The sequence below is a fragment of the Mytilus edulis genome, chromosome 1 (assembly GCF_963676685.1).
Source record: "Mytilus edulis chromosome 1, xbMytEdul2.2, whole genome shotgun sequence".
Lineage (NCBI taxonomy): Eukaryota > Metazoa > Mollusca > Bivalvia > Mytilida > Mytilidae > Mytilus > Mytilus edulis.
Genome location: NC_092344.1, coordinates 69,025,558 through 69,045,973, shown reverse-complemented (window position 1 = coordinate 69,045,973; position 20,416 = coordinate 69,025,558). Strand labels below are relative to the sequence as shown.

The following is a 20,416-nucleotide window of genomic DNA, read 5'->3' as shown; positions in this document are numbered from 1 at the left end:
TGCTTTCACGATGATACTACGTCCTTATTATTCTTTTACCACGATCCTGTTACGATTATACCACGTTCCCAACACGCTTTTTTTTACGATTATCAAGATCCTACTACGCTCATCATGTTCTCACTACGACAATACCACGAGTCATCCGATTGCAACACGATCTTACCACGCTTCTACTTCGATTATAGCACGTGCTTACCACGATTATACTACGTTCATACCGCGATCTTACTACTTTCTCACCAATAACGCCAACGTCGTGTTCCATTCCTTCTACTTCTGATTAATACGGAAACAACTCATTCATGCCACCAAATTCTACCGGAACACGTGGGCGTGGTGGTAGGAGAAGATGAAGATACAGAGGGATCTCTGATAGTAACGAATCTTGATCCAGCAGACATGTCGGACCGACCAATTCAACCTGAATCACAACCTTATGCTGGTCCATCAAACTTAAAATAGCGATGTTTTAGTAAACGATACTAGGGATAACACAGATAGAGAGCCGTTAGAGAAAAAGGACAAGAGGTCAAAATTAAAAATAAACAAACAAAACCTGGAGAGCTTTTATATATTTTATGTGAAAATGACAATGAGCATGATGGTCGTAGTGTGAACGTAGTCAGGTCGTAAGAAGAGCGTGATGAGGACGGCACCGGCGTGCTAGAATCGTATTATGCCCTTGAACAGCGTGGTGTAAACGAGATATAGTCGTAGTGGAAGCGTAGTTGGGTCGTGGTGAAAATGTGATGGTCGAAGTGAGGTCGTAATAACGTCGCTGTGAGATCGTAACGTAGTCTCTCCGAATAGATCGCATTACGATCGCCAAAATTTGCATTTTTTCACAGATTGTAGTGCGATCGTGGCCTAGTGGGACTGCAGTAGTAGCAAATATATCAGTAGTAACGACTATTCTTATAACAATGAAACCTCAAAAAAAGAAAGGAATAAACATATATATTTTTTATTAGACAACCTAAATTAAGCCAATATGGAAATAAACACGTGACAAAAAAAAAAAGCAACTAGCAGTTTGAAAAAATACTCATATTGTTCCTTGTTAAAACACTAAAAAGGGTTATTCGTTTGAATAAATCACAATTAATTTTAAGTTAAAAAAGAAATTTTATGCTATGCCAGTCAAATTTAATCCCCATTTTGTTTAAAGAAAATTTAATGACCTGTGAAGGTATAGCATACAAGATGACGCCACACAGGACGTGACTGTACCGCTAATTTAAAAATTTCAGTATAACAGAAAAGTGTTAGGATTATTATATAATATTATATAGAAAATCGTTCTTTTATACTGAAGATGAGCATAACGTAATGCATGCCAATCAACTGACAATCGATAACAAATATATACAACTAAAAAAAATCAAACAAAATACTTTAAAAGTTGTTCCTTAATATATATATTTCAATAGAATTAACTGTATGACATTTTCACATTGTTGATGGCGGTACGTTTGCAAATGATTACTTATACATGTATACACCTTTATGAAACTTTAATGTACAGTTATTTCATTTGCAATCATGCCACATCTTCTTTTTTTCACATTGTAATGAAAATTATTCAGGCAAGGGGTTGATAAGATGATTGCAGCTAATAAATACCACGAACACCGTGAGTGAATTGGTAATCAGTTCTAGAAACACTTTTTTTTTTAATGAAAATACATATTCGGAAATGTAAATCAAACTCACGATAGGCATTAATACGTCTTGATTTTGATTTGTCCAAATATTTATCTTTTGTTGATTTTAAAATGCGCCTGCAAATATATGATATAAAATTACAACAAGTTTAAGAACATCTGTTTTTCCTAAAACAGTTATATTTTTAGTGGATCTGATTATAATCATAAGTACAGTGTTGTCTCAAACATAACAATTTCATCATTTGATGAGTCTTAGAAGACGAAACGTGCGTCTAGGGTACAAAATCGTCGAAATATCCAAGTCTGGTATCAATGATGAATGCTTTTGTAATATCATTATTGTTTCGCTGGATAAAGAATCAATGAAGGTGAATCGCATTATTTAAAAAAAAAAAGTCTCGCAGTTCAGAATAATAATGATCCAAAACTTTTATCATTGCAAATTACATAAAAGCAGTTTCTGTATATGCATGATTTGCACGCCATTTCCAAAGTACTAAGCGACTCGATACTTGTGATGCTGTATTCTTCCAGTCGTACATACAAATAGCAAGATTTTATGTAGAAACTTGTATATAACAAAATGCAACTTTAATATCAGATAAGCATAATGGTAATGTGATTCATATAATATTGAGTAGTCAATCATGGTAAACTTTATTGCATAAATGATCAGGTTACCTTAACCAGAACAAGAGTATACAAAGCAATGCTATATGTCAAGACAGAGCTTTCCTTGAATAATGACCTTACCTATAAATAACAAATCCTGCTAACATTATCAAAATAACAGCAATGACAGCACCAATACTCCCACCTATGGCTGCACCGTTAAGTTCTGTCTGCAATTCAGATTGTACTGAAACAAAACTCTAAATTTAATAAATATGATATGTGATGATAGTATATTCTTTTTATCTAGATCCCTCATATCTTGATACTAAAAAAATAAAGTCAATTGAATAGCAAGGTTCTATGCAAAATCATCTATACAATGAATATCAAAAACGAAAATTTACCCCTGCATGTTAGAAAGACATTGTAAAAATAGAATTGTCGCCTTTTAATTAATCTTTTTAGAACTTTGCGTTTGTTATTTTCTGCAGTTTTTAAACTATTTACATAAATAAGTTTAAAAAAAGGCATTTATATTTCAAAGAAAAGCCTACTCGTCTCCATAGTTTATACTTTATACTGGTAAGGTTTACTGTCAACTATCTAGGGATGCACATAATCATTTCCAACCCTTGAAAATCAAACGTGCATGTATGACATATAGCTCATTTTGGAGAAGTTGTAGTCTGAACATAAAGAGTACTAAACGAACAAGCGTTTTAAGTAAAATCGTTTCTCATATATCTGCAAGAACGACTAACAATAAATGAAAACACAGGCATTTCACCAAGATTCGAAACACCATAATGCATCTTATCCCTTATGTATATAGCCATGATTTGTGTCCGAGCTTGTCCTTAGTTACAATATGGCCTATCTGCCAATTAGGTAACACTCAATAGGAAAATGGTAATGTGTCTGATCTAGTCATCAGTTATAACTTATTATACAAAATATCAAATCATTTGAATTCTGTAACCATAGTTCACAATCATATGTCGAAGATAAAAGCTGGAAATAAAATGGGTTTTTACAAAAGTACATAACAGACTATTATTCTTTAAATCTAAAAAATAGAATAGCACAAAATCAAAACACAATTCCTGATTAAAGAATTTCAAAACGAAATTATAAAAAAACAGCAAAACGAAATGTCGAAATCTCAAGACGGATTTTTAAGACACGAGCCAAAACAAAAGTCGACCGATTATTGTTCACATGTTTTCAAAAGGAAAGCAGTTACTGTCCCGTAAGTGGTACCCGTCATGTGACTCATGTCACGAATCGTCAAGATAGGACACATCTGATTATATCGCTGGATTGTGGTTCACTGCAAGATTGTCAATAAACAATATAATAAACAATATATTAGTGAATCGAAACCTTTTTTTTTCACAACTATGCACTTGCGAATTTGGCTGTTGAAAGAAGTTGTCGTGTTGTAAAGCATACGATTTCCCTAATATTTATATATTTAATAACGTGAAATTTTAACGAAATTGATACAAATTGGAGGTACCAGCTGCCTCACATTACATTAAAAGAAGAAAGCTTAGATAACCTTGTGTACAATTGAATCCCGTCCATACGCCTTTGCATCCACCAATGCATTCTCCAGTTGTATGAAAACATGATGACATTAAACAATTTTTCGAACAATTTTGAAGACACTCACTTCCATAAAAACCAGAACTACACGCTGTAAAAACAAAGAACCATAGTTATGAACGAATGCATATGAATACAAAACAATATGAATATACTGTAATATCTTATTCTGATTTATATAAATTGTAAACTTATGGTAGCTGTTTCAACTATTGTTCTTTCGTTGTTCTAGTGGAAAAGCATTTATATACGATATATATTATAGATATATTATTGTGTAGCAGATACAGATGAAATATATTTCGTTCATCGAAGTTGTTAAAAAAATGATGAAATCATAGTTTTTATATCAATTTAAAGATTGTTGTTTTATTATCGTTGATCTTCTCATGAATTTGTTTTCCAATAAATGAAATTGTCAATTTAAGTTTGCAACATTGGTTGGAATAACGTTAGATACCCTCTTCATTTGTTCGATGTTAAGTTTCAACATGTAAAATAATTGCACAAAATGAATGTATAGATATATATTTGATATGTATACCCTGTTTACATGTTTCACCAATCCATCCGCGTGTACAACCAAATATGCAATGTCCGTTTTCAAGGTCACATGGTCCGTTACATTTGTCTGGACATACCTTATTACACAGTGGACCATACCGCGTAGAAGGACAACCTTAAAAATAAAAACATATATTATGTATATAGGATAAAACATGTTTCATACGAAATTATTTTATCGATAGTTTTGAATAGAAGTTGTCGTAGTTTTTCCTGAATGATTGTTTCCAATTGGTTTTGAATGATCATGATGACAGGAGACTGCTAATTATTTTCGCAAATAATGACTCCTAAAAATTCCAAAATGAACAATAATTAAGAAATTGAAATTATTGAGTGCAGATAAAATAGTGTACTACTGAACAAATTTAGCCATACAATAGTCCGCTGTGTTTATATTGAATCACCATATAAAGGGGAGATCGGTAAAATGTAGAAAACAATTATAGCTTTCTGATGGTTAAGGATACATGTCCATTGCTACGCATTTACTGATCATACCAAAAGATAACTAGTCGTTTTGAAACATTCCAATACAGCAGATTTTAACAAGAAAGGTAATAAGTTCCTGGACACTATTGATATATGTTTGATGTACTCCTTATCTTACTTTTCGGTTATCAGATAAACACATTTGGAGGATTTTACACACTGTTTTAAATGTTTTCTAAAAAATCTGAAAAAAAATAATAAAAAATGAAAAAAGGAGATTCCGACCCAATGTTAAAGCTTTTGAACTATGATGATGGAACTGACTGAAATAAATAATTCTACTTTTTTTCTACCATGTGTATCTTAAAACGAGTGAATTTGTTAATTATTAGGGTTATTTGAAAATTTTAAAGTTAAGATAACAATATAAATTCAACTTTATCCATTTACATTTCAGATATTTTATACTTAGTTTCGATTCCATTGCTCACCAACGATTCCTATTTCACAAATTCCAAGTCCGACTAATGCACTTTTTAAAGATGGTATATAGATCAAGTATCTGAAAGCGGAACTAAAGCTGATATTTCTTGGTAAAGTTCCTCCTTGGTATAAAACAGTTCCCTTCGCCGGGTCATCACTATGATTTGAAGCGTAAATTGCATGTTCAAGTCCATTAACTGAAGTGTTCACTGAAATATAATTAAAATACGATTTGTTTGACATAAACGAGTATTTTTTTATTATCATACATTATTGAAAATTAACAACACTCTGTTATTACATAAATGATGCGTACAATTATTTTCTGTGGAATATTATTGTTTAAATTGATATGTATATAGTGATGATTATATTTTCATGGTCTGTTTGCATGGGTTTGGTTTGAACGGAACCTTTTTTATCGAATGTTTTGTGGCTTTTCTATTTGTTTATTGTAACGTCTTGTTCATAAATGTCGTTTTTGTCAATTTTCTAATAAGTCGTCAAGTGGTTAGAGTACGACTTTGAACAAGGTACGATAAGGCCCGTTTTTGGGCCCCTAATTTCTCATTATCAAATTTTGTTTTGGAAAGTTACTTATCACGTTAAAATATTCCCTTAATTTTGAATTTTGTTTGGATAAACTTCAAAACCAATAATTTCAGAAAATGGGTGAGATTGGGGGTTAAAAGGGCATCAAAAACGTCAAAAGAATGAAAAATTTCGATTTTTGGCCATTGATTTCTAAAATTGATTTAATAGCGTGCGCCTATAAAATTCCAGGGTCACGTTGGTGCAAGTACGTAAAAACTTAAAAACCGTTGTACGGAATATCTGCATAGTGAATATTAATAACAATTTTTGAATAATAACAGTAAATTTACCCCCTCACCTCACCCAGTTGCTAAAGTTAGTGGTTTTGAAGTTCATCCAAACAAACTTACAAACCTCTGGGAATATTTTAACATAATAAGTAGCTTGTAAGTACAGAATTTAAAAAATGAAAAATAGGGGGGTCAAGCACAGGCCTTGTCGTACCTTAGCCTTTTTAGTCACATTTGTTTCAGGCAGATTGAATGTTAAGAAGAAAAACAAATAACATCCAACAACTATTGCAGAAGATTGTCTGAGTATAAGAACGGATAATTTGGATTAAAATAGAATGATAAACTTGTAAACACATTATTAACATCATGTTTTTAAATAACAAGATTGATAATCTGAACTCTATTGTTACAAAATGTAAGTTGTTTTCCAACATTTTGCAGGATGTAAAACAAATCTACTTTTGACAGTCCTAACTAAAATTGTCTTAAAACCATCCTTACACGTTTGTTCAACTGATAAAAATATGTATAACATAAATTTTAATGTATTTTACTATACATGTAAATAGAGGGATGATGCATCTTTTATGGGAAAACTATTTAAGCAAAGTAAAATTTTAAACGTTATACTAAAAGAAACGTTATAATTTATGTTAAAAAAATGAATTTCACACGACAACAAAACTAAATAAAGTGGATTCATTTACTTTCGTGGATACCAAATTTTGTGGATTAGGGAAACATTACATTTTCGGACCATTTAAAGGAATACCTAATAATGTAAAAGAAAGAAAATGTTACAGTAGCTTATTATTTTCCTGTTGTGGTAGAAAGATTTAGATATAAATGTAGCCACACATGTACATTTATTCCCCTAAAAATTTCTTCAAATGAATAACTTTTTTCTTTAAATGTATCTAATTACCTAAAAACGACTGTAAAAAAGGGAGCCCAAACAGTAGTTTCAGGACACACATAAACCACAAAAATAAAATACATCACTATTAGGAAGTAATAAAATTCTATTTGACGGTTCAGCAAATACTTTTTACCAGTTTAAATGCCATTTAATATTAACATGATTAACATCTAAAAAATCTTTATTCATCACACTGTAAAAGTAAGAAAAAAAGACAATTAAAGTTGTGAGACAAATAAAGATAAAAAAGAATATACGTTTATGGGCGAGCACCAAGTCAGTTTACTCATGAGTTGATACGTCGTAACTACAATCCCCTTCCCGTTCATGAATGTGACCTACCGAATTAGACTATTTACCGGATTTGTAATCACATAAGCAACACGAAGGATGCCACATGTGGAGCAAGATCTGCTTACCCTTCCGGAGCACCTGATATCACCCCTAGTTTTTGGTGGGTTTCGTGTTGTTTATTCTTTAGTTTAATTTTCTATGTTGTGTCATGTGTACTACTGTTTGTCTGTTTGTCTTTTTCATTTTTAGCCATGGCGTTTTCAGTTTATTTTCGATTTAGGAGTTTGACAGTCCCTCTGGTATCTTTCGTCCCTGTTGATATAATTTTTCATTCTTAGGTTTATAAATTTTGTATCTTAATATTATAATTTACGTTTTTAGACTCGGAGCATTAACGTATTTTCCGTGTTTCCTTGTATCCATACTCTAATAAATACAGGTATTCTTAACTGATTAATATTTAAAAATACTGAAAATAGCAGAAAGGAAATTAAAATAACTTGCAGACGTAAACATTATACTGGGTTATACTATAAAATGTATTTCTAGGACCAGGTTGTTGGTCTTTCAGTTTCAAATAACCCTTGGTTAAATGTAACCCATGGTTGAATATTTTAAATAAGGGTAAAATAATCAAGGGTTAAAATCCGTTGTTTAGCTTTTTTTTTTAACTCTTGGTTACTTAACCTAGGGTTACATTTTTGTTTTGATCAAAATAAGAATCTTGAGCACTTTTTGTCGGTACCAGACAAAACAATTTGTTCCATACATATGATTTCTTATTAAAACAAAACGCTTTTCAGAGTCTTAGTTAATTGAATAGAACAGCAATAATGCGGACTTGCCAGAGAGCACCTTTTGTTTGAAAAACAGGTTGATCGCACATTATTTGATTGATATATATGTAACACTCCCAAACGTGTCCTTCCCCCCAAACGTGTCCGATTCCCCCAAATGTGTCTATTCTCCCCAAACGTGTCCGTAATATTCAATATTCCCCAAATGTGTCCGATTTCAGAACCCCCAAACGTGTCCGATAATTGTTTTTCGCCAAAACGTGTCCACTATTACACACCAGAACGTCTCACGTCTTTTAGCGCTAATACATGTATGTCCAAAATGAAATCGATAATGTTTACGTCAATTCTCTTAAGAGGGAAGCAATTGATGAGGTAGCCATTTATTGGCATTAGTTTGTCAATGCCGGTTGCTAATGATTATCATAATTGCAAATTTAATCTGTATCATATGAATTAAATTTTGACTGAAATTGCTTATTGTCTAGTTGCAAGTATTTCATGCTCATTAATAGCGAACATACAAAAAATTAAAGGTAGTTGAATTAATTGTTTACTGTGAAAATTATTTGTACTACGTGTATTATAAACTCCGGTGATGTCTTTTATACATTGTATCAATCCGACGGCGATCGTTCAGCAAAATTTACTTCCATTTATTCAACAGTTCTGATATTTTAAAAGCTCATCAAATCATAAACTGTAAGTCATTTTGTTTAAATAAATTTTATGTTTCGAGCATCACTTAAGACACACGATTAAACATAACGTCCAGTGCCAAATATTTCATGCATTATTTGATTGACATCATGTTAAAAATTTAGATAGGTTCTACAAATGTATTATCATACCGGGAGCCAGTCCACATTTGTCAACACTGGTATCACGCAGTACTTTGATAGTGAACAAATATATCCTGTGGAATTGTTTAGTAAAACTCCATGGACGATATGACCAGCTACAAATATTACAATAAAGGAGATATCGTTGATTACAGAAACAATCCTGCTATGAACAAAGGGACTGCTGTTTTTAGTAGCGGTTTCTAGCGAAGAGGTGTAGTAATACACATAGATAAGTGTCCTAGACGAGGCACATTTTACACGGTTAAAGATGATATAACAGACTTCTGTTTTCAAATAAACAGACACTAGATAAAATGGCACAATAAAAATGTATTTTTACTAATTGCAAATTAAATTTGTACTGTATCTATAAATTTTAGACTGTTGATTGCGTATTTCAAGTTGCAAGTATTTCATGCATATTAAGAGAGAACATACAAGTTTTAATGTTTTAATGTTTTTACAGTTGTAGTGTATAAATTAACTTTAAACTGTTGATTGCGTATTGTCCAATTGCAAGTATTTCATGCATATTTAGAGAGAACATACAAGTTTTAATGATTTTACATTTCTAGTGTATAAATTAACTTTAGACTCTTGATTGCGTATTGTCCAATTGTTCCATGCATATTTAGAGAGAAGATAAAAGTTCTAATACGCAGAAAAGAGGACATTTTAACCAGGTATATGTACAGTTTATATAAACACGTTTGCTTACAATTTACATACGACATAGCCGAAATGACGCCCCACTTTTACCCAGCTTATACTGCCGGTTTAAAAAAGACATTACGACTTTATCTTTATTTTTAATGAAATGGTAAAATTATTATACATTAATGAAATAGAAATAACCAAAATAACGCTTGATATGGACACGTTTGGGAGAATGGACACGATTGGGGTTAGTTGAAAAATGGACACGTTTGGGCGCCCATACATGTTTTGCAGTTCTGTGACGTCGATGTGGACACGTTTTGGGGGAATCGGACATGTTTGGGGGGAAGGACACGTTTCTGAATGTTACATATATAGATAAATACATTATCTTACTAAACAATGTTTAATTTTGCGGTATAAATTTGTTTATTAAAATATAAGATGATAGAGTAAAAACATGTCGATTTGAAAACGTATGATAGGAAGACGATAACCTCGATACAAATAAGGGCGAAGGACTGTAAAACATTACATTTTTTTGGTTTTTGATAAGTAATGTTCGTAGAAAAAGAAGAATAGGTTGTTCAATGACCTTTCCAATCTAGTAGTAAACAGGAAAATGGTACTTTTATACAAAACTATACCTTGGTTAAAATGTAAACTGAGGTCCGAGGCAAAGTTTAATCTGAATTATTTAACTAATTATTTGACAAAGGTATAAATTCCACCACAGGATGAAGAACAGAAAATAACCTATGTTTAAGTTTTAATCAAGGATTATGCTATTCAATCCTTGGTTAAACTTTAACCAATGGATAAACAATTGGGTCTAGGTAGTTTGATAAAACGGTCTGACAAAGAACGCACTGCAGTGCCGGAAAATCAACAAAACCTGATAATAATTGAACGAAAAAATAGAGATGAACAAAATATTCTGTCGAAACATCAGCCAATTTGCGTCGGATTGATGCTCAATCCATAGTCAATTGTGAGATATTTTGAGGTTTGTTTCCTTTGATTGCATTTAAACGAGTTTGAGACCTCAAACCGTGACTGCATCATAATATGTTAACGGGTACATGGACTTAAAGCTCGATTAAATCACTTGTTGTTTAATCTATCCTTTTGCTTTCATTAGATGTTAGAGAAAACTTTTATACCTTTGATCATAAACAACGAGTGTAACATTAACTTCCTGTCATGTTTAAAGATGATGTAGTTTTTTCCTTTTAATCTTATAACTATAAAGTTAAAAAATAATTTTTGTAGAAGTGGCATATTGTAATTTGATTTACGAAGTGGAATTAACGAACCGGTCAATTATTTAACATACCTTTGGCTGTGAGATAAACATTTGTTACAATTCTGATTTCATTCATGTCAACTTGAAATCGTACGTTAGTTCCTATAGTTTTGGAACACGATCTCTGATCTCCGTCATTTGCATTAGCGGGTTTACTACCAGTTGGAGTTTGTGAGATTACACCATCATACGCAAGGTTATCTATCATAGGTAAATTATAAGTGACAGTAGTATCTTGGTTTGACGAAACTACTAAACCGTATGTTTAGCAATTGTATACTTCTTGTAAACACACAGTTAGATGTGAAATATTGTCAAGTAAGAAATTATCCAATAATAACAGAATAATGGTTGCAATTCCGATGACAAAGTTGACAATATACGGTACTGAATTACTGCATAATTTCATTTGTTTTGAAACTTTAATTGGATTATTATTCACTAAATTTTTAGTTGAAAAACAACAGATCATACTTCTCAGTTCATCTGTGTTATTAGACAAGCTTGAATCTAAACTACTTTGTACTCATTTTTCTTGTGTTACAAATCTTCAAATATTTCGAGGGTATTTGTTATTCTCAAATCCAAGCAAACTGCAAGATGCCTTTAATATTTATGTATGTAAAACATCAAACCCACGAAATTAAGTGTTTACATTCAAAATCATATAAGTGAATCCTATGTTGACAGTATTTAGAAACAGTTGTTTTTTGTGTTTAAAAAAAAATCTATGTGTTCCATGATCAATTTCCAAACGCTTTGTCTAAAGCTAAGTTAAAAAGGGTTATTATAAAAACAAATCTTACACGTATTGACGTCAACAAAATTGAGAATGGAAATGGGGAATGTGTTTTCATGGCAAAACACGGTTTTGAATGCAAAGAAAAACATTTATACTTAAAGGAATGAGTTTTTCATTTTATGCGTTTCAACCTTACTTCTTAACAAACACCAAATGCTCCTTTTCTCGTTCAGACATTCAAACTTGTTTATTGTTTGGTGTAAAAATGTGGACTAGTGAACGTATATAATATTATACAGTTAAGTAGGCCGCATATCTTGACTTACATCTAGAAACTGACAATGAGGGTCGGTTTAAAAAAAAGAGATGATTTCAGCTTTCCAATTGTGAACTTTCCATTTCTAAGTAGTAACATTCCAGCAGCACCTGCATACGAGGTATATATCTCCCAATTGATACGATATTCCCTTGCTTGTATTTCCTATCATGATTTTCTTGATAGAGGGTTACTGCTCACAAGGAAGCTATTAAACCGAGAGTTCCAAATGGTGAAGTTGAAATCATCCCTTCGTTAAATTTACGGACGCCATCACGAGTTGGTTGACCGTTATTATTTTCACAAATGATATCGGATATGTTACTTACGGCGTACCTACAATCCCCTTCCCTTTCATAAATGTGACCTACCGAATTATACTATTTACCGGATTTGATAGCTCATAAGCAACACGACGGGTGCCACATATTCTTACCCTTCCGGAAAATCTGAGATCAACCCTAGTTTTTGGTGGGTTCGTGTTGCTTATTCGTTAGTTTCATGTGTTCTATTGTTTGTTTGTTTGTCTTCTTTCATTTTTAGCCAGGCGTTGTCAGTTTATTTTCGATTTATGAATTTGACTGTCCCTCTGGTATCTTTCGTCCCCCTTTTATATAAATTCGTCTGATTTTTCATTATGTTATACAATTCTACATTGTATCACACTTTCATTAACGTATATGTATTCACGAGAAAATTAATAATTTTTAATGTAAAAAAATAACATAGCACTACTTAGTTGAATGCAGATATGTATGTTTGACGGTAATATATAAGTAACTGCCCTTCATTTTATTTATCTAATCAACCCGTAAATATGAGACATGATGACGTTTTATAAAAAAAAAGACTTGTTATTTAGTACAGAAATAAGAATTATATTAGTAACATTTCTATACAGAAATCAATTTAAAAATAAATCTCGAACTCTTTTCTCTCTATCTCATATCTGTGTGTCGGCCTATCTGATAGTGTAATTTTTAAAATGTGTTTTATAATGGGTAAAATTTCTCTACATTTCAAAATTATTCTAATATTAAATAACGAATACCGATGTATGCAATGGATGTTGTAAAACATAAACTGGCGGATACAAATATTTGAACAGAGGTGCTCATAACTGAACCATTTTAAACATTTATTTTAAAGTTTTAGTTTTGGATTTATTGCAGGATATGTTGACTGGTAAGTGCTTGTAGTAGGCACTAGGTTCAATGGCTTATGCTAGATATTCAAAAGTTAATATAAATGCAATGCAACTTTGATTGAAATTATTTCAATTGATACATTTTCCAAGTCAGGAATAAGATATTTGTTATTTATTCGATTGAGGTGTTTTGAGCTTTTGAATTTGCTATTAATTATTGACTCTCCATTTTGAATTTTTATTCGGTGCTTTGTAATTTTGTTATTTTTACTTTTAATTGCAGCATTAGATTTCATATAAGGTCGAAGTTGTATAATAAAATGTAAAATAACTTACACTTATTGCAATAAGGTCCAGTAAGTCTTCCCTTACAACCGTAAGTACACACTGCAGTGTTTTTATTGCAATTATCATTCAAACAATTTTTAGTATTACACCCCAAAACGCAAGAACCATTTCCAGGATAACAATGTTGCTCTAGACATCTTTCTGTACATGGATTTTTGCAGTTAATTCCCCAAAAGTTCTTCTGACAACCTCACAAAATCGAAGAAAAACATGATAAAATGAGTGATTTAACGCAAATGATACAGGTGCATTTTATGAGTTAAAGGTGATAACTTTATCAATTGGAAAAGTTTTCCTTTTCACGTTAGCTGAGATGCATAATGGTACAAGGTTATAGTTGTTTCTAAAAATGTTTTTCATCTCCCCCTTTGTTATCAATATTGCTTTTTATATTGTGTCATAGATCAAATTTATTCGTTCAGTGTATGTTTAATTGTTTTTGTTTTTTTTGTTAATATGTGTTTTGATTAAGTTAAGCAATTTAAATTGTATTTTAAAGTGTGTCAATCTATCTTGTAATGTTACACCACTACTTCGTGTTCGGGTAAAGGTCAGCACCTGTTTAAACGTTAAAAAACGGTGAATTTGTTTGCACATGTCCTAGTCAAAATCCTATTGTTCAGTGGTTGTCGTTAGTTGTTTTGGGGCCCTTTTTTAGCTTGTTGTTCGGTTTGAGTCAAGACTCCGAGTTAAAGACCGTACTTTGACATATAATGGTTTATTTGTTTACAAATTATGACTTTGATGGATAATTGTCTCATTGGCACTCATGTTACATTTGTACATCTTATATGTATTAACTACTTACCATTAATGGCAACATAACATAGTTCAATAACACTTCCACTGTCTATACTGTCAACTGTTTCGTCATAGTAAATGACGTACTTGCCGAGTCGATAGCAAGGAATAGTTTGAATGATATTTGGATAAGGATAACCTGGTTGATCTTGGTAACAGAGATCATACTTATGAGGAGGAATCGTTGATGTATTAGATATATACAATTGAAATCCATCCATCCGTCTTGCAACTGCAATAACACATACCAGTTATCTACATGCATATATGTTATGTGGTTCATTTATAATTGATACAAAATACTAGAATCATAGCAAAATTGGTTTCTTCCCTAAAATGTACTTGTTACCATCGACCTTTACATGTGTTTGTATTAAATTTAAAAGTGAAATTGTAATTAACAGTGGTCAGTCATTTTTCACGGAATTCAGGCTTAAGACTTGTTAATAATTGAAAAACGTAACAATTATATCTTATCTATCCATCTTTTTTTGATAATATTTGCTCATCTTGTAGAATGATTAAGTCTGAATATTTCGAAAAAAAAACCATGTTTATTCTGATAAGGTTTAGTTTAGAGATGTTTAACATTGAAAACCCTCTACGAAACTGTTTGAATTAATATCAACCAATAAGACAGTTAGGCATTATTGGTTTATATTTGTTGCATAAGAAAGTTAACAAAATCAGCTGATAAAAATGGCATGTTTGGAAAAAAAATTGCTGTACGAGATACATCTGATATTCAATACGTAGGACATTTAGTGTTAAAAATGAACTTTATGAACCTTAGCAGCTTCACATCTCGAATGATTGCTTTTAAATGATGTTCATGCTGAATTTGATATCTCGAATTAAAAAAAAAAAAAACAATCAACCTATTAGTATTTTGATCATAATTATTTAATTCACAAACAGGAATTTGAATGGAAATTTAATGATTCGGAACATTATGTAATCACATAATATCGTTACACTAACTTGACCAAAATCATTACATAAATGACAGCTTTAAAACGAAGCCAAAGTTCTATCTAAATTTCGTAATATTTGATGTACCATACTGATATTTCTGCAGTCTTTCCTTAGGATGAAGAAATAATTAAATCCGCAATGTATACGTACAATCTTGTCTATAGTATATCTTAATATCTGTGATGAATGCAGATCCATAGGAAATATTGAACATCCACCAAGATGGGTTAAGACTAGGACTTGTGTGTGTACATCTGGTGTAACCCCATTCATTTGATATAGGTGGGTTAATTGCATTTTGCGGTCCAGCAGTTTCAAATATTGAACTTTGTGTAGCTTCACCAAATGGTGTTAGATTATCTGAAGAAAACAAACCACATTTGTTTAAACAAATTCAGGGTGATAATTTAAAAGCACAAAACTTTAAAATATATGTAACACTCCCAAACGTGTCCTTCCTCTCGAACATGCCCGATTCCTCCAAACGTGTCTATTTTCCACAAACGTGCCCGTAATATTCAATATCCCCACACGTGTCCGATTTCAGAACCCCCAAACGTATCCGATAATTGTTATTCGCCAAAACGTGTCCACTACTACACGCCAGAACGTCTCACGTCTTTTAGCGTTAATACACTCATTTTCCGAATGAAATAACGTTTACAGCTAATCTATTATGGGGTATACAGTTGATGAAGGGGTCATTTATTAGAATTAGTTTGTTCAATGTCGATTATAAATGATTATCATAATTGTAAATTCATCTGTAACATATTAATTAACTTTTGACTGTATTTGCTTATTGGCCAGTTGCAAGTATTTCATGCTCTTTTTGAGCGAACATACAAATAATTTTTGTACAATTGAATAAATCGTTTACTATGTTAATTATTTTGTACTAATAAACTCAGATGATGTTTTTATATTAATCCGAATATTGCATGGCGGGCTTTCAGCAGAATTGACTTCTTTTTATCAACTCTCATCCTGGTATTGTAAAAGCTCTTTAAATTATAAACTGGTTGTTAGTTGTTTTTATTTTAATAAATTTTAGGTTTCGGGCAGCACCAAAGACACACAAACAAGAGACATAACGTCCAGTGTCAAATATTTCATGCATTATTTCAACGATATTATGTTATCAAAAATACATTTGTTCTATCGGTGCCTTTTATAGCTGTTTAAGCGGTATGGGCTTTACTCATTGTTGAAGGCCGTGCGGTGAACTATAGTTGTTAATTTCTGTGTCATGTGGTCTCTAGTGGAAACTTGTCTCATTGACAATCACACCACATCTTCTTTTTTATACTGTAGATAGGTTATATCATCATACCAGGAATTGAGGATTGACCCTAAATGTTTACGGTTATTCGGGATAAGCACTAATTGGGATTTTTATTTAAAAAATTCAAGAGCGAGTAAAAACGATATTTGTATGACTTCAGTTAGAATTGCGCAGTGAATGTGAAATTCACCCTACACGAGGTATCTGATTTTAAATCTTCAATTTAACTGAGCATTGCTGCTTACAGTTACATCCAACATAGCTGAACGAACGTCCGCACTTTTACCCAGGTTATTCTGCCGGTTTAAAAAAAGACCTAAAGTTATTTTCTATTTTTAATGAAATAGCAAATTGAGTAAACATTAACGAAAAAGCAATAATCAAATAACCTACGTATTTATAATATTGACACAAATGACATTTCCAGTAAACGATTAAAATATGGACTCATTAGGGGGATTGGACACGTTTTGGTGTATATTAAAAATGGACACGATTGGACGTTTATACAAATGACATGCTTTGGCGCTGTTTTACAGCTTAGACATGATTTGCAGTTCAGTAACGTCATGCGGACACGTTGGGAAGGGGGGTAGGAGAAATCAGAGACGTTGGGGGGAAATAACACGTTTCTGAGTGTTACCTATATATTTAAACAAGAAATGTAAATCAAAATTTGAGCATTCCATTGTATGCCTTTCCAAAATCGGTTTGGCAGTTTGACCTTGCGTAAATAACTCTAAGGTATGTCCTTATTATCTAAAAGGTTTCATGCAATTCTGTTTTGAGGTTTCAGAGGAGTTTGGATGACAAACTGTTGCAGTAGTATATTGAGACAAATAAGTTCAAAGGGTGGAACTCTAAGAATTTTTTTAATCATAATTTCCTGTCGATATACTCATCTACATAGTGTGTCCTTATTATCTAAAAGGTTTCATGCAATTCTGTTTTTTAGTTTCAGGGGAGTTTGGATGACAAACGGTTGCAGTAGTATATTGAGGCAAATACATTCAAAGGGTTAAACTCTTAGATTCTTTTTTCAATCATAATTTCCTGTCGATATGCTCATCTACATAGTATGTCCTTATTATCAACAAAGCTTCATAATATTCTGTTCAGTGGTTTTAGAGAAGTTACGATGACAAAACCAGTTTGTCAAATACATTTTTATCTGTAACTTAGAGTAAAAAGAGCTCTTTTTCGTTTAAACTCGATACGTGTAACAAGATACGCTCAGAGTTTTCACAAAACGTTTTGTTTGCTTCAATTATACATGTTATATGATATTTCTTACAGGTGAAATTAAAACAAAGCAGTCTGTAAGTTTAAACAAAGTCTCTTTACTATGTATACTGACAAATTCTTCAAAGAGAATTTGGTATTTTTGGTTAGTTTTTTTTTGATATTTTTTTTTGTTTTGCATTGTTTTGCACTTTGTAAAGTCTTGGAGAATAATACGGAGCACGTTGAGTGCTATGCAGATATATATAGTTTCATTTGCTGGATATCTTATCTGTTGCGCACAAATTAGAACAAATATGCACATGAGTGTTAACAACTTAACATTGGTGCGTACTACTTTTTCGCATGATTTTTAAATCGAATGCTTGCTCGTATAGTCAGGCAAACTTTGTTTTGTGAAAGTTGTGCGCACCAGTTTGACAGTAGTGTTAAACATTCTTATGTTTGAATTATGTTTGTAAGAATAAAAGAACAGAGTCCCAATGTCCCCCTTGTTTCATATATTTCATCGGTCCATGAGTAATACCAAATTGTATGCATACCCGGCAAGAAGTATACACTCACAATGGAAGTTTCTATATGATTTATATTTCCAACAGAAAGTTCACCAAAAAATTTGATCATCATTCTCGAAGTGTCTGAGATATATCTTTCGATATCAATTTTATAAAAAAAATCTGGCAAAAATTGAACAGGTAACAAATATGTTTTTAATTTTCAAAAAGGCAGTTAGTTTTCTATATGACAGTTTAACAAGTGCCAAATGTGGAGCAGTATTTGTCGTTGTTCAACCAACACAGTCTTATAATTTTCAGATATATCTAATTAAAATCAATTCCGAAACTTAAAAAAAAAATGAAACCTGTTTCGTAATAAATGTTTAATATCTTTCACGATAATTGTGAACCAATTGCATTACATATACATTGTTTTTTTTCTTGGATTTTCTTTTCCGTTAGCTTACATTTGTATTTGATGAGCATTATAAAATTATCTTCAGTTCTGACTGTCTCATTATCTGTGAAAATTTCTGTAACATCGATATCGCCTGTATGTATACTTCCAATATCAGGCCCATTGTTCCTTTTTTGCGGATCGAGTGTATCTACTGCTGATACAGGAGTGAGTGACTTCTAATCCAGGGCACGATATATAGATTGTATTATTACATCAGCCAAACACGACATACCCAAGACAACAGATAATCAGAAATCCAAAACACGAAAAATAGCATAAATTGTAGAGGGCTCAACAGACTTTTGCGGACTACCGAATCTCCGTTGAAAATGTAATTGGCGTATTGAAATGTTATATTAAGTAGTTGGAACCTTTAACATGTTTAAGTATGTTAAATTCTTCATCTCCGTCACATACCTAAAGCCATTGTTAATGTACGGTGTAATCATTGTTTCTTCAATCGCCGAAAACAAATTTTCAATTACTACTGTTATAATGAATAACAATGACTAAAGTACAATGTTGACAAAATATTTAGGATTTTAGATCGTCTCAATCATAACACCTGAACCGTATTGGGACTGAGGTCGGGGTCATAAACTTATTGTAAATCTGTAATACACATTGATGGGTCATTTCGGGTGATTTAAAACTACGAATAGATATTTTCAATGAAATCTGGACATGCTTATTTAGAAATCGATGATCTCATTGAGTTGCTACATGTATTAACTGTGATGTATAAATATACCAAAACTAGTATATTAACGTCGAAAAACTGTTCAAGGCTATTAGAATACATACAATCAGTCATTAACATTATCGACAAAACGTGCATACATACTGTGAAGGAGTAAATTTATAGTTCTGAATAATCTGTCCACACTTATATCTATGAGTCATCTATATAGATATAGCAGAACTACATTTGCATTACAGAAATAGTAAGTTGCAACGGATAGTTTTACAATCACATTGTCAAACCATCACGTCATTAAAATGTTAAACTTTTGTTTGGTAGGGTGGTTGAAAAATGTAGTGTAAATATATCGGAAAGTAAACTTGGCAATCAATTGCAAGTTAAACGGACAATCAAAAGGACATTATTCATCAAAAACATCTAGAAAAAAAACTAATTTTACACTTACATGTAAATAATAATTTCATTTTTTATCATATTCTTTACTACAAAACCGAAGTTCTCTCCATATTTTCAAAAAACAGCCTGACAGAAAATTTTGAAAAGTTCTCTTTGTTTTTAACTAACGAATTGTGTTTTGATTTTTTTATTCATCAATAATTACCACATTAGTAAAACAAAATCAGATGATGTAAATATAACAGTACGCAAAAAAACAAAACAAACTTACTTTGTGCTGAAACCGTCATCGTACCAGCAACGTAAAGAAGTATTTTGCATAACATAGTAGCACATCTAATTACACCAAATCCAAATAAAGTAATCATCTGCAAATAAAGATAAGTATAACAAAAATTATACAGATTCATAAAGATACTTGTAAGTATCCGTTGATTTACATGTACAGGAAGTATACAATAATGTGTTTCCAATACTTGATTTCATC

At 31.8% G+C, this 20,416-nt stretch overlaps 1 protein-coding gene across 1 annotated transcript in view; it reads right to left on the bottom strand.

Annotated features, from left to right (window-relative positions):
• LOC139487893 (receptor-type tyrosine-protein phosphatase alpha-like) overlaps positions 1 to 20,328 on the bottom strand; it is a 37,712-nt gene extending 17,384 nt beyond the window's left edge. The window contains exons 1-10 of the mRNA XM_071273096.1: positions 20,201 to 20,328; positions 15,497 to 15,706; positions 14,379 to 14,603; positions 13,559 to 13,759; positions 11,048 to 11,218; positions 5,381 to 5,581; positions 4,438 to 4,572; positions 3,847 to 3,984; positions 2,424 to 2,529; positions 1,717 to 1,784 (exon numbers count right to left, since the gene is read on the bottom strand). Coding sequence (XP_071129197.1) covers positions 1,717 to 1,784; positions 2,424 to 2,529; positions 3,847 to 3,984; positions 4,438 to 4,572; positions 5,381 to 5,581; positions 11,048 to 11,218; positions 13,559 to 13,759; positions 14,379 to 14,603; positions 15,497 to 15,706; positions 20,201 to 20,297 — 1,552 coding nt within the window. The 5' untranslated portion in view covers positions 20,298 to 20,328. The remainder of the gene's footprint in view (positions 1 to 1,716; positions 1,785 to 2,423; positions 2,530 to 3,846; positions 3,985 to 4,437; positions 4,573 to 5,380; positions 5,582 to 11,047; positions 11,219 to 13,558; positions 13,760 to 14,378; positions 14,604 to 15,496; positions 15,707 to 20,200) is intronic.
• Positions 20,329 to 20,416: the final 88 nt, after the last annotated feature.